Source organism: Condylura cristata, unplaced genomic scaffold, assembly GCF_000260355.1.
Source record: "Condylura cristata isolate star-nosed mole 26May11 unplaced genomic scaffold, ConCri1.0 scaffold00012, whole genome shotgun sequence".
Taxonomy (NCBI): domain Eukaryota; kingdom Metazoa; phylum Chordata; class Mammalia; order Eulipotyphla; family Talpidae; genus Condylura; species Condylura cristata.
Window position 1 is genome coordinate 13,073,908 of NW_004567113.1, and position 14,122 is coordinate 13,088,029.

Here is a 14,122-nt window from a genome sequence, read left to right on the forward strand (position 1 = left end):
AAAAAAAAAAAAATTATGAGTATAGGAAGTAGAAAGGAAAATTAAAAATAGAATAGATTAATGGATTGCCTCATCTGTAATGACTACAAATCAAAGGACATCATTTTAAGCTGACAAATCAGATAGTGGACATATAAACATACTTGACAAGTACAAAGGTAAACACTGAGAAAGATAATACCTGACTTTTACTGTGTAGTGCAAGAGGCTCAGTAAGGGTTTATAAAGGCTAATTTCATTACTTCACATAGTAGTAAATAGAAAAATAGGTTAGTGGTACTAAATGAAATTGTGATAGAACTGAAAACAACATCTGCCATTATCAGTGACCTTACCTAACCTACTGTAGATTTTCAAATCTGATTGCCCAGTAAAATCTCACTTTTTTTTTTTTTTACTATGTTTAAGATAGGCAATGAAAACAAAATAGTTCAAAAGTTCAGTAGGAAGAAACTACTATAAAATAAAGGCAAGTAAAAAGAAAGCTAGGGTGTTAATATGAAGCAAAATGGAATTCAGGCTTAAAGGCATTATTTAAAAATACTTCACAAAGTTAAAACATGTGTTAGAGAGAGAACATTTAACATTATGAATCTACCAAATAAGCTTATTAAATAACAAAGTAACTTCCATGGTTCAGAGATATCAGGAGAAATAGGTGCAAATGTACTAGTAGTGGGAGAGTTTTGTTCATTTTTCTTATACCAAGATAGATCTAGTGGGCGAGTGTGGGTAATAAGGATATAAGTCAGTTAGGTCAGTAGGGTAGGTTTGATTAAAATATATTGAATTCAACCCTGGAAATACATAGCATCTATTATTTTTAAGCCTCATGAAACATTCACAGAAGCTCATGTTTGGATCTCTGTATATCTCAGATCCAAAAATCATGCTCAATAATGTTCTTTCCCCATAAAGAAAGAACAAAAGAAGAAATTTCACTGTTCTGTGCCCTCCCTGGGCACAGCACTCTGATGTTATCCGCAGCCACTGAAGCACGAGTTCAATCCCTGGCCAGGAAGGTGACCCATATGGTGTGGCAGACCTCTCCTGACCAGCCCACTGCTCCCCTCAGCAGTGCATTTCAGTAGATCTGCTGGTTTTGCTCCCAACTCTTGTAGCTGATGAATCTTCTCACCTCTGCCAACCTCCCTTCCAACCTCTGGCATGTACCCCAATTCTTATATGCATAAATAAATTTTTTTAAAGAAATTTCCCTTTTCCTACTGTGATGTAATATGTGCCATAAATTCTGGTCAACTTCACAAGAAAGAGAAATAATTTGAAATGAGAAATTTTCACATATTCTATGTGAGTATTTATGTGAAAAACCCAATAGAATCTACTGGAAAACTATTCCAAAAGGAAAATTCAGTAAGATAGCAGGATACAAATTTAATATAGAAAAATCAGTAGCCTTCATGTAACATTAGTAACACAGATAATATAATGTGTGTGTGTGTGTGTGTGTGTTGGGGGGTGGTGACAGGAGCCAAATTTACAAAGAAACCAAAAGATAAGATTTTTAGTAAAAAAATTCAATTATAATAACTTTAGTTTTTAAAGATTTATTTCTTTATGCATATAAGAGCTCAGTATAGTCCAGAGGTGCAACAGGTGAGATTCACCAAAATCAACGTGGGGAGGTGGCAGATTTACTTTACACTACTGAAGAAAGCAATGGGGGAGGTCTGGCATGCCATGTGGGTCATCTCCCTGGCCCAGAATTGAACTCCTACTGCACTGGCTAGGGATTGGCTTAACCCCTTGCGCCACCAGGGATAGAAGATAACCATATTCTCAGTAGGAATATTTAACACCGTCTCAATTCATTATAACGTAATTAATGTAGAGTGAATACAAATAATGCATTCTTTTTTTTCTAGGATTAGACAAAAACTATTCTAATGTTTATATTGCATGTAAATAATAGGCTAATCAATACAATTTGAAGGAAAGTGTTTATATAGTAAAATAAACTCAATAACAAGCAACGAGGTGGCTGGGGAGTGGATAGGGGTTTTCAAATCATACTCAGCTCAAGCCTTCATTTTTTTTTTTTAAGTCTTCACATTTAAAACTGGAATGCTTAACATGTAAACAGAACAAAGGACACAGGATGGAAATCCAGAAGTAAACCTAAATTCATACAGAAATATAAATCCTAATCTTAATTCCTATAAGTAGTCCTAACTACATATAGGGATATAGATATAAATAATTAATCCAAAAATCTATATACAGGAGTTTAGTGCATGAAAAAGGTAATAACCAAAGTTAGTAGGGAAGATAATTTTTTTTAAAGATGTATTTATTTATTCATACAGAACTGCGGTACGGGCCAGAGATGCAGAGGGTGAGAAGATTCACCAGAGACAGTGGGGAGCAGAACAGGTAGATTGAGGAAGTACACTGCTGAGGGGAACAGTGGACGGGTCAGGAGAGGTCTGCTATGCCATGTGGATTTCCTCCGGGCAGGTGGGGATCTAACTCATTGCGAAGTGGCTTAAGCTTCCTAGTGCTGTGCTTTAACCCCCTGCACCACCAGGGAGGGCCTAAACTTTTTTTTAAAAGATTCATTTATTTATGTTTATAGAACTGGGGTACACGCCAGAGGTGGGGGGTATGGGGCGTGAGAGGATTCACCAGAGTCAGAGTGGGGAGCAGAATAGGCAGATCTACTGAGGGGAACAGCAGGTGGATCAGGAGAGGTCTGCCATGCCATGGGGGTCAGTTCCCTTGCTGGGGATTAAACTCATGCTGCAGTGGCTGCAGATCATTTCATAGTGCTGTGCTTTAATCCATTACACCACTAGAGAAGGGCCCAAGATAAACTTTGATAGATAACTTAACAGGTAATGGAATAAAATTTGAATATGTATTGTATACCAGGATATACTCCAAGTCAATCAGAATTTTAATGCAAAGAGTAAGCCATGAATGTGTTTGCCAGAAGAAAAATAAGGATGAATTTCTTAATAACCTTGGCTGGCTGAAGATATTTCTAGTTAATTAATTCAGAAACTTTTAAAAATGTGACTATAAATTAAAATGGAATACCCATAAATGGGATATTTTTCAGAACTAAAAAGAAGTAAGTCATCCAATTCCTAGAAACCTGACTGCAAAATTGAGACTACTAGAGGGCTAAGTAGATTGGAAAATAAAGGGGAGGGGACCTACTGGACTATGGTAGAGAATTACTGGTGTTATAGTGGAAAGTAATGTACAGTAATGTAGGTTTGAAGATATATCCCTGTATCATATACAGTGTTGTAAGCCACCATCATTACCTCAGTGAGAAATAATGTGATTTAAAGAAAGGAGAAAAAATGAGCTGTCAAGTCACAAAAAAACAAAAACAAAAACAAAAAAAAACACAAAGCAACCTTAAATACCTGTTGCTAAGCGAAAAGCCGGTCTGGAAAAGGCCTTATATTGTATCATAATAGTTAAATAACATTTTGTAAAAGGCAAAACATGGAGACAGCAGAAAGATCAGTAAGAAGTGACAGGTGAAAACAGAATTTAATGAGTAGAGCACAGAGAGATCTTAGGACAAGACACCTTCAGAATAAAATGATTTGTAACTAAACAGCTCCAGTAAATAAAGCAAGCAAAATCAAAAGATGAAGCCTGATAACGTAATTGGAAAATTGGCAAATGATATAGATACAAAAAAGACAAAGATGACAGAGAAGGAAATGTGGGTTCACCCATAATCAGAAAAATGATTCTCTGTATTTTAATATTAGAAATGCAAATCACAACTATATAGAGCTAACATTTTCACCATGGTAGGTTGATAACAACATTAAAGAGTATAGCAGCTACTCATGTATATCACTTCCAGGATGTGAAGAGGTGCACTTGCCATGACAGGCATTCCTTCAAAATTAAAATTGCATTTATATTATAAACCAGCTGTTTTACTTGTGACAATTTCTAGTAATTCCTGCCCATGACTGAAATAGCATGTACCTATAAAGATCTATGTTAGTCTTGTTTATAAAAATAGAAGATTAGACACATGATTAGATACATTAGATACATGAACATGACAACATGCATGTTTATCAGTAGCTGAGTAGGTAATTAAATTATGGTACATCTTACAGTGGAAAACGGGCATGTGAATGCATTTATGTAAAATAACATTTTTTAAAAAGGTACAGCTCAGTACCTCCTGGATTTTTCTGAGATAAATTTAACAGAATGTATGTGGTATGATACGAAATTGTATATTGGAGCGAACCTTTTTTGAAAAATTTTTAGTTTATCTTTAAAATCTACAGCTATAATAACTATATTCTCTGCAATTAGTCTGTTCTTATTTAAAATGATTAGGTAATCTTCCTCCAGGAAGTCCTACCTTGTTTATTTATTTTAAATTCTTTTTTATTTTTTAAATATAGTGCTGTTCATTTTGATTTCTCCCATTGGGTGTAGACCCCATAATTTCCCTTTACCACCTCACCCATGAGCCATCACCATAGTCCAGTCTGCTCTTCCCTCTCCTGTTTTTACCCCCTCCCTCACTTTCACCTGCTATATGACTTAGATCTAAAATTTGCCTGCTAGTTTTGTCTAATTTTTTCTCTGATCCTTTGTCTATTGTTTATTAGTGCCTTCTCTAGTACCTGAATCTACTGCCAACCATCATTCTCTAAGGAGTATATTATGTAGCAAGGTTAATTCCTCATTCTATCTGCTATTGTTTTGAAAGATAATTTTTTTAAAGATTTATTTATTTGTGCATACAGAAATGGGGTACAGGCCCGAGGTGCAGGGGCAGTGAGAGGATTCACTAGAGACAGAGTGGGGAGCAGAACAAGCAGATCAACAAAGTACACTGCTGAGGGTAGCAGTGGGCGTGTCAGGAGAGGTCTGCCGTGCCATGTGAGTCACCTCTGGGACAGGCAGGGATCAAACTCATGCAGAAATGGCTTTAGCTTCTTAGTGCTGTGCTTTAACCTGCTGTTAAAGCAGGGAGGGCCCGCAAGATAATTTTTGAGTTGAAGGACGCTAATGTATAAACTTTTAAAATAGTCCTAAATTTCTCTGAAATAATTTGACAAGTTACTCTTCTTTTTAATATTGAATATCCCAACAAATGATTCCTGAACCAAGTTGACGTATTCTGGTATTGGGGCATTACTAATAATGTAGTGGTTTGACCAGTATATTTCTATGTTAAAATGGTGCTGTGTTCTGTTACATGTTCAGTATATTTCTATGTAAAATATTTTCTTAGCAGGATGAAGTTAAAGGAAGTTGATCGTACAGCCATGCAGGCATGGAGCCCTGCCCAGAATCATCCCATTTACCTTGCTACGGGTGAGTTCAAAAGAGAGAAGACAGTATGAATCACCTCATTTCTTCTCTTCACTCAAACCTGTCCTTTAAGATTCAATTAAAAGCTTTATTTTCCCTAGAAGTGTTTTTTCCTTGAAGAGATTTCTGTATTCCCCTTATCTGAGTTCACTGATTATCCTGTGTTCCCATAGCACCTTGTGCATTAGAGTACTAGTCATTTATGTGCTATAGCACTAATCATTTATATGTGTGTACGTACACATACATAACCTTTATAATGTCTTCCCCACTTTATAGACTTGTTTTTTGTCTATTTCTGCAGTATTGCGCTTAATATCTCACATGTAAAAAACTTAATAGCAATTTGAATGAAGAACATTTTGATGAGTGATGATGATTACATGAGAGTTGGAGTTAGCATTATTTGTGACTAGAACTTTTATAATATCTATTCTTTTTGATATTTGGATTCTGATTCTAAACAAAAAAGAATGTGAATGGAAATAGCAAAAAAATATATCACTTGAATATTGTGATGACAATAGCAGTCATACATTTGAAACTTAAAAGGAAGCAAGTATGTTTCAAGACAGCTAAATAATATAGGGCCAAGACATGAAGAGTTTTTTAATTGTTACATTCACTCCAAAGTCCTCTCATCTCCTTTAGCATTCCAAAGACTAAGCACATGAAGGTGTGCACCACTGACAGCACGGGACAGTCTGTGAAACCAGGCTTCTGGTGCTGCTGTAGCTACATGTTCTCACAGGGGGAGCAGTTGTCGGAGGATCCTCTAAATCAGTTCATGTTATACTGCCACACTAGGGTCTCCAGTTAGTTTTCCAGCAAGCCAGAGAAGTACTTTTCAACTTAGCTCACCTAACTTTTCCTGGCCAGCTGTATCGTACACATTGGGCATTAATAGGCCCATTATTGATATGGAACACAGGGGCTAGCTCTCAACACCCAAGTGAACAACATACTGATCAAATAATGTTTCATAAGTGTATTTATTCCAGTGCCACTACAACCAGTCAGTACAAGCTTGAACTGAATTTGAGGTAGCCATTGTGTTGTTATTTCCAGGATCTCTGGGCCTTTCTGGCTCTCTATGGGCTTTAAATATTATTTGTATTACCTACTCTTTCAATATAATCTCTGAATTTTGTGTTGGAATCACATTGCTATAATAAAATGAACATCTGCTCAATGGCATATGTGTTAGGGCTTCAGTCACTGTTGTAGCATTCATGAATGAGATCATTGAAAAGCATGCATTTTATCTATTTTGTATGATTTTCTCTGAGCCACCTATTTTTGCAAATGTATTTACTATAAGTGTATTTTCTATAGGAACATCTGCTCAGCAGTTGGATGCAACATTTAGTACTAATGCTTCCCTTGAGATATTTGAATTAGATCTTTCTGACCCATCCTTGGATATGAAATCTTGTGCCACTTTCTCCTCTTCTCACAGGTATGAAATTCAACCTCAAATTTACTTGTTTATTTACTTACATGTTGTGATTATGCATAGTTTAGATATGTATGTCATTAGAAACTACAAAACATCTTTTTTTTTTTTTTAAAGATTTATTTATACACACAAGAATGGGGATACAGGCCAGAGGTGTAGTGGAGACAGAGTAAGGAGCAGAGCAGGCAGATTGACTGAAATAACACTGCTAAGGGGAACAGCAGGTTGGTCAGGAGAGGTCTGCCATGCCATAGGGGTCACCTCCCTGGCCAGTGACCATGCTCATGCTGTTGTGGCTGGGAACAGTTTTATAGTGCTGTCCTTTCACCTGTTGTGTGACCAGGAAGGGCCCAGAAACATCATTTATGACATGAAACTATGAGTACATTTCTGTGGAAGTAAAAGAAGTATTTCTGTCTTTTTGAACTTTTATAGCTGATTATTATGTGTAAGCTATGGAATAGAAGTTCTAGTTTCTAGTTGTTTCTTCATATATATAATAGTTACTTTTTATATCCTTTATTTTACCTATTTATAATGAGGTGGGTATGGGCCTCCCTACGAGTATGGGGGTTATAGTCTCAGTGCTGTCAAGCTGTCACCAGCCACTCTGGCATGAATTTGATCCCCAGCTAGGGAGGTGACCCACATGGCGCAATGGTCCTCTACTGTCTTGCCCACTGCTCCCCTCAGCAGTGTATTTCAGTCAGTCAACCTGTTCTGCTCCCCACTCCATCTCTGGTAAATCATCTTACCACCCTACACCTCTGGTCTACACCCCAGTTCTGTATGCATAATAAATAAATAAATACAACAAAAAAGAGGTAAGTATAACTAGAAAGAGTAGTTGGATGCCAATTATGATGTTAATAGTAATGATTTTCCTTATACTTACCTATATTTAAAAACATATTTCACAGAGAATTTTGTTGACATGTTTCTGATACAGTTTGGGTTTTCAGATCACCTCCTCAGGTACTTAAGATTACTATAATGCAGAGAAAGAGCACTTTGATTTGAGTAGTAAAATGTGCTTCAATAACTTGGCAGATATTGGTGAAGAGATTGTTTATTAGTTAACAAAATACAATTCAAATCATGGAGTCTGGGAGCTTTCGTAGTTGTCAGATGTAATGTGATGTACCCACGTTGTGATGGGGTCCCTAGGTAGTTTTTGTTGAGCAGGATTCCTTCATTTGTCTTACTAGATGCCTCCTTGTTCCCTTCATATTTCATCCAAAATCTTTTTTTTTCTTTTTCTGCTTAGAAGAATAGACTGTAGATCAGAGGTGCTAAGGTGAGTGTGTTCACCAGAGACAGAGTGAGGAGCAGAATAGGATGATCTACTGAAATGCACTGCTGAGGGGAGCAATGGGCGAGAGAGACAGGAGAGGTCTGCTGCGCCATATATGGGTTAGCCCCCTGGCTGAAAGGGGAACTCAAACCATAGTGGTGATGGTGCTGAGACTTAACCTCTAGACCACCAGGTAGGCCCCATCCATAATTTTTTATTCTCCACCATTCGGGGCACTTGTCATAGTAGACATACTTTTTTTTTTTTTTTTTTTAATAATAGCTTATTTTTACATCATTTCGTGCCTTTTTCCATCTCAGTTGTAATCCCCATGGGCTTCCCATCACCAAATCACCCATGTGCCATCACCATAGTCCAGTGCACTTCCCCCCCCACACAGTTTTTTATCCCATTCCCCACTGCATCCCCATACAATGTCTCTGGTATATAGTTGTTCATTATTATTATTATTTTCTCCCCTGGTCCTTTATACTCCTGCTATGAATGAAACCATATGGTATGTTTCCTTTTCTTTCTGACTTATTTCACTAAGCCATGATCTTTTCCAGCTCCATCCATGTTGCTGCAAAAGGCATGTGTTTATTTTATTTTTGGTTGCTGAATAATATTTCATTGTATATATGTACCACATCTTTTTCATCCAGTCATCTACTTTTGGACATATGGGTTGTTTCTATGATAGTAGACATACCTTAATGTCACTTTTATTCTCGGGGCACATCATTTTTCTTAGAAAATTTCAGTTGGTGGGCCCTCCCTGGTGGCACAGCAGGTTAAAGCACAGCACTGTGAAGCTATTCACAGTCACAGCAGCATTAAGTTCAATCCCTGGCCAGGGAGGTGACCCACATGGCGCAGCAGACCTCTCCTACCTCTCCTGCTGCTCCACTCAGCAGAGTCATTTGTCAGTCTGCCTGTCCTGCTCCCCACTCTGTCTGGTGAATCCTCTTACCCCCTGAAATTCTGGCTTGTACCCCAGTTCTTGTATGTATAAATAAATAAATATTTCCCAAAAATAAGAAAATTTCAGTTGGTTCCCTATCAAATACCTTTATATTCAACAGATCACTTGGCAATTAGTTTTGTAGTCAGATGAAATCAGATGAACCAAAAGTAGCTTAGAAAGATTTAGTAATTTGCCCAGGTTCTCACAGTTTCTAAACGGTAAAACCCAATGAAGCCTGTATTTCTGACATAAAAATCAGGTTTACTTTTTAACACTATATTTACCACTACAAGAGTTTTTACTCCTTAAAAATAGAGAATTAGACATTCACATGAGTATAAAATAACTAAAATGCTATTTCATTTAATCCTGCACTGTTATCAGGAATGGAGGAGAAGTGATGTTTCTGGAGTATTTGTGTAACACAACAACAACAAAAATACGTAATTTCAAATTCTTTTCTGTATATATTTGACTTGATAAGTGAGTCATTTTACTCATTTTCTCTTAAAGGTACCACAAATTGATTTGGGGCCCTCATAAGATGGATTCCAAAGGAAATACTTCTGGAGTTTTAATTGCAGGTGGTGAAAATGGAAATATTTTTCTTTATGATCCTTCTAAAATTATAGCTGGAGACAAGGAAGTTGTGATTGCCCAGAATGACAAACATACCGGCCCAGTGAGAGCCTTGGATGTAAACATTTTTCAGGTCAGGCTTTGACATTTGTTTATTATTTTTGAGTTGTGTGTTGTTCATTTGGAATAAGTGTATGAATCTACTATTCATCATTGTAGGACTTGACAGATTCAGTTCCTGCTGTTTGATGAGTGAATGTATTTGTTTTAAGAATGAAAGGTTCAGAGTTGGTTTCAGTGTAAAAAGCACCAACTACATGGTAGGGATAAGGCTCTTGAGGCTAATTCTTTAAGTTTGATGATAGATGTCATACTATCTAAGTGAACTTTAGGAGTCACAAAGATAGGAAATTTTGCCTTTTAAATGTTTGTGCCAGCGCAACACTAGACTGATGCTGTGATGTCTGGGTTGATCCTGTGCTTTTTTTTTTTTTTAAATGAATTTTGTATTTATGACAAAGATTACTGTCTTCAAATAATTAGAGACTATACGTAAATAAAGCACAAATTTAATGACTGAGAGTCGCTTACTATTGCTCTCAGAAACATGTTGAATATTAATTGTATAAATGTATAGGTTAATAAATATCTTGAATTAGTAGGATACTAAAGTATAAAAACCAAAAAATGAAGTTAGGAAAGTTTGAAGTAGTCATTTTTACTGTGTTGTAAATAAGTACTTATGATATAAAAATACACAGATCCAGCTTTTTTGGTACAGTTTATGGAGTCTACTCTTTGATTACATAGCTAGTTTCTTTGTTAATTGAATTAAACAACTGCTGAATTTTGGTTGAAGCGTCATTTATTATAGATGGCAACTCCCAATGAAGTCTTCCATTTTCCTGGTTATGTATCAGTTGATCAGGGAAGAATTTATGAGAGTGAACAAAAGATGAAGATCACTATATGAAACTTATTATTATCTTGTATAGTTTTAGCATCTTTTTGACCTTGAAGGTACAAAAAAGATAAAATTAAAATATTGCTACCTAGAATAGGATTGATTGTAAATGAATTAGAAATATGTAAACCATCACGACAGGAAATTTTACTAGCCATAATTTTGGTCTGACTCCAGAAGCTGGCTTTGACATATCCTAAGATAGATGCCGTTATTTGAAAGTTCATTTATTTGTCTGAAAGCAATAATTGGTAACCTTTTTTGTCTCCCACAGCCAGATCCCCTTCCAGAGATGCAAAACCACAAACGATAATCCCCATTTGGTTGCATGATTAAGAATTTATTCATGTAATTATTTTTAATGTCTTATTTTAAAATGTCAGTAGAAAAATTGTTTTAGTTAAATAGAAATTTATGTTTCTCTAAAAAACTACTTAAATTCAAATTGTCATGCATAGTATTCTTGTGTTTTGCTTTTTTAATTAAATAGAAAAATTTTATGTTCTAAAACATACAGATCTTTCCAGCTCTGAACTCAGTTATTCTAAGTTCACTAAATTATTAATAAATGCAATTTAGTCCTTTATTATTTCTTATTGCAGACTAATCTAGTGGCCTCTGGTGCTAATGAATCTGAAATCTACATTTGGGATCTAAACAATTTTGCAACTCCAATGACACCAGGAGCCAAAACACAGGTAATACATTAATTTCATATAATTAAAAACCAAAATCAGTTTTAAACTTGTAATTTCAGTTTTCACACAAAGTATATTTGTTTAAGATCAATGTTTAGAAATTGTCCTCCCTTCAGCATTGCAATGTATTAGTAAGTTTGCTGTTTCAAAGTATCAGTGAGCCCTTCAGTAGCAAATACTTAGTACCACCTGCCAGATAATGGTCATTGTTCACACTTAGTAGTAGTGAATAAAGTGGACAAAAGTCCTTATTGATTTTTCCAAGTATTTAATATATATAGTACATATATACAGTACAATATAGTACCTGTTGTATACTACATATAGTATACATACAGTAATATAGATATAAGGAGGTAGTGCAATAACACCTAATCCTGCAATAAAAATTAGAATGGAAAGGAAATTTATTTAAAAAAAAACAAAAACCTCTTTTCTTTTCTTATGTATTTCTAAGAGAGAACATTCTTCCCCCTACCTTTTAGTATTTATGTTACATAGACTGCTCAATTTGAGTTAAAACTATCACTAGCATTTTGGCAGTCTGAGAGGTACCATAATGATAGCACACTGGATACCATTTATAAAGTTACTTTTCTAATAGTTTAGCTTGTCACTTTTGCCTTCCTAGTTTTCCAATGTATTGATCAGCATCTACTGTGTTATCCATTATCTACCTTGTGACAGTTACAAAATAAACAATGCTTGATTTTCAGCAGGAGATTAATGACTGTTGAATGAGATAGTATTAAATAAGATAAATAAATATATATATATATTTTTTTTCCCAAGGATTTATTATACATAATGAACTGGGGTGTAGACCAGAGGTACAAAGGGTGAGCAGATTCACCAGAGATAGAGTGAGGAACAGAATAGGAGGATCTACTGATATACACTACTGAGGGGAGCAGCAGGCGAGACAGGAGTGGTCTGCTTTGCCATATATGGGTTAGATTCCTGTCTGGAGCTCCAGTGCAGGTAATAGCAGTGATAGCATGATGCTCTGACATCTGTGCCACCAAGGAAGCCCTAAGATAAAATATTTGAATTGGCATATACCTGAGTTTTATTGTGTACATTTTGAAAATTTCGGAATATAAAGCACATCTGTGTAATGAATATTAGATTTTTATGTAATCCATTTTGTTTCACAGAGAATTAGGTTTTGCAGTTAAATTTAATTATAATTAAGGTGTGGTTTTTAAGCACTTATTCTTTATAGCCTGCAGAAGATATCAGCTGCATTGCATGGAACAGACAAGTTCAGCATATTTTAGCTTCAGCCAGTCCCAGTGGCCGGGCCACTGTATGGGATCTTAGAAAGAATGAACCTATCATCAAAGTCAGTGATCATAGTAATAGGGTAAGTATATGACTGACATGTGATAAATATATATATTTGCTATGGGTGAATATATATGAATATAGGCATTGTTACATTGTCATAATTGGCAACAAATGAGATTTCTATAAAGTCAAGTTCTGTCTTCATTGCCCAGTATGTCAGAATGAAAGGCTTTATTCCTTGAGGAAAATAATGGAAAAAATACCAATAAATCATATTGGATATTACCTAAATAAATTAGGGGGCTTATACTGGTGGTAAGTTTTTTTGGGTTATATTTTTGCTAGCTATTTCAAATAATTATAGCAACTCTCTAATCCTTTTTTAACTTTATTTAAAATGTATAGATTTTTCCTGCTGGTAATTTTATGAATTTGTAGTTTCCAAACTCTTAATGTCACCTATTTTTATTAAGTACTGTGAAAGTGAGCTAATATCTTTCTCTCACTTGCCCATTAAATTTTCAGCCTTACAAATTTTATTTTTTTTTAAGACTTATTTATGCATGCAAGAGCTGGATTATAGGCCAGAGGTACAGGGCTAAGGGTGAGAGGACTCACTAGAGATAGAGTGAGGAACAGAACAGGTATATTTATTGAAATATATTGCTGAGGGGAGCAGCGGGCAAACCAGGAGAGGTCTGCTGTGCCATGTGGGTCAACTTCCTAGCGAGGGACCAAACTAATGCTGCAGTAGCTGCCATGATAGCTTTATTAATATTTTTTTCTAAAGATTTATTTATTTATACACACAGAATTAGAGTGTAGGCCAGAGGTACAGGGGGTGAAAGGATTCGCCAAGACAGAGTGGGTAGCAGAATAGGCAGATGTACTGAACTACATTGCTGAGGGGATCAGCAGGCGGGTCAGGAGAGGTCTGTCTTGCCACGTGGGTCAGCCCACTGGCTGGGGATCTGTGCTGACACTTAACCCCATGTACCATCAGGGAGGCCCCTTATAATTTTTATAGCTACAAAGTAATTTAGATGCAACATAGGGCCTGGTTTTGTTAAGTTTATTTTTAAAAACTTTGTTCAGTTTGACATTTCAGAATAAATTTGCTTGAATTAGAGGATATATATAAAACTTTAAACGGACGACAATAAGAGCAAAAAACTATTTAAAAGACTACTTTTCAGGGTATTATTTTTCAATGAATCAGAGTTTTAAAGCAAGCTTAAGTGAGTAAGGCCTACAATAAGCATCTAAGTCATTTTTTAGAATACTCAGTAAGATCTGAATTTCCAGGTAATTGTCAATAATAATGTTAATTTGATGTGAAAATTTAAATGATGGTTGTTTTTGACATTTTATTTTTATGTAAGGCTTTTTGGTTGTTGAAATCTTTTATCTTTTATTTCTCTGAAACTACTAAATTTTAAAATGTTTATAAAACTTTTCCCTATTTGTGATTTTAACAGGAAAACTCATTTTTGGTATTGAATTATTCTGACCCAGATTGACTTTTTTTTTTTTAATT

At 35.5% G+C, this 14,122-nt stretch overlaps 1 protein-coding gene across 9 annotated transcripts in view; it reads left to right on the top strand.

Moving 5' to 3' along the window:
- The window catches only part of SEC31A (SEC31 homolog A (S. cerevisiae)), a 67,852-nt gene that overhangs the window by 6,101 nt on the left and 47,629 nt on the right, over window positions 1-14,122 (top strand). For 5 of the 9 annotated variants that reach the window (XM_004681170.2, XM_004681163.1, XM_004681165.1 and 2 more), the window contains exons 2-6: window positions 5,255-5,337; window positions 6,670-6,793; window positions 9,568-9,766; window positions 11,200-11,295; window positions 12,521-12,661. In XM_004681170.2, coding sequence (XP_004681227.1) covers window positions 5,259-5,337; window positions 6,670-6,793; window positions 9,568-9,766; window positions 11,200-11,295; window positions 12,521-12,661 — 639 coding nt within the window. In that variant the 5' untranslated portion in view covers window positions 5,255-5,258. Of the gene's footprint in view, window positions 1-2,462; window positions 2,479-5,254; window positions 5,338-6,669; window positions 6,794-9,567; window positions 9,767-11,199; window positions 11,296-12,520; window positions 12,662-14,122 lie in introns of those variants that run through there. The other 4 variants (XM_004681164.1, XM_012724168.1, XM_004681166.2 and 1 more) reach the window with 2 other exon arrangements.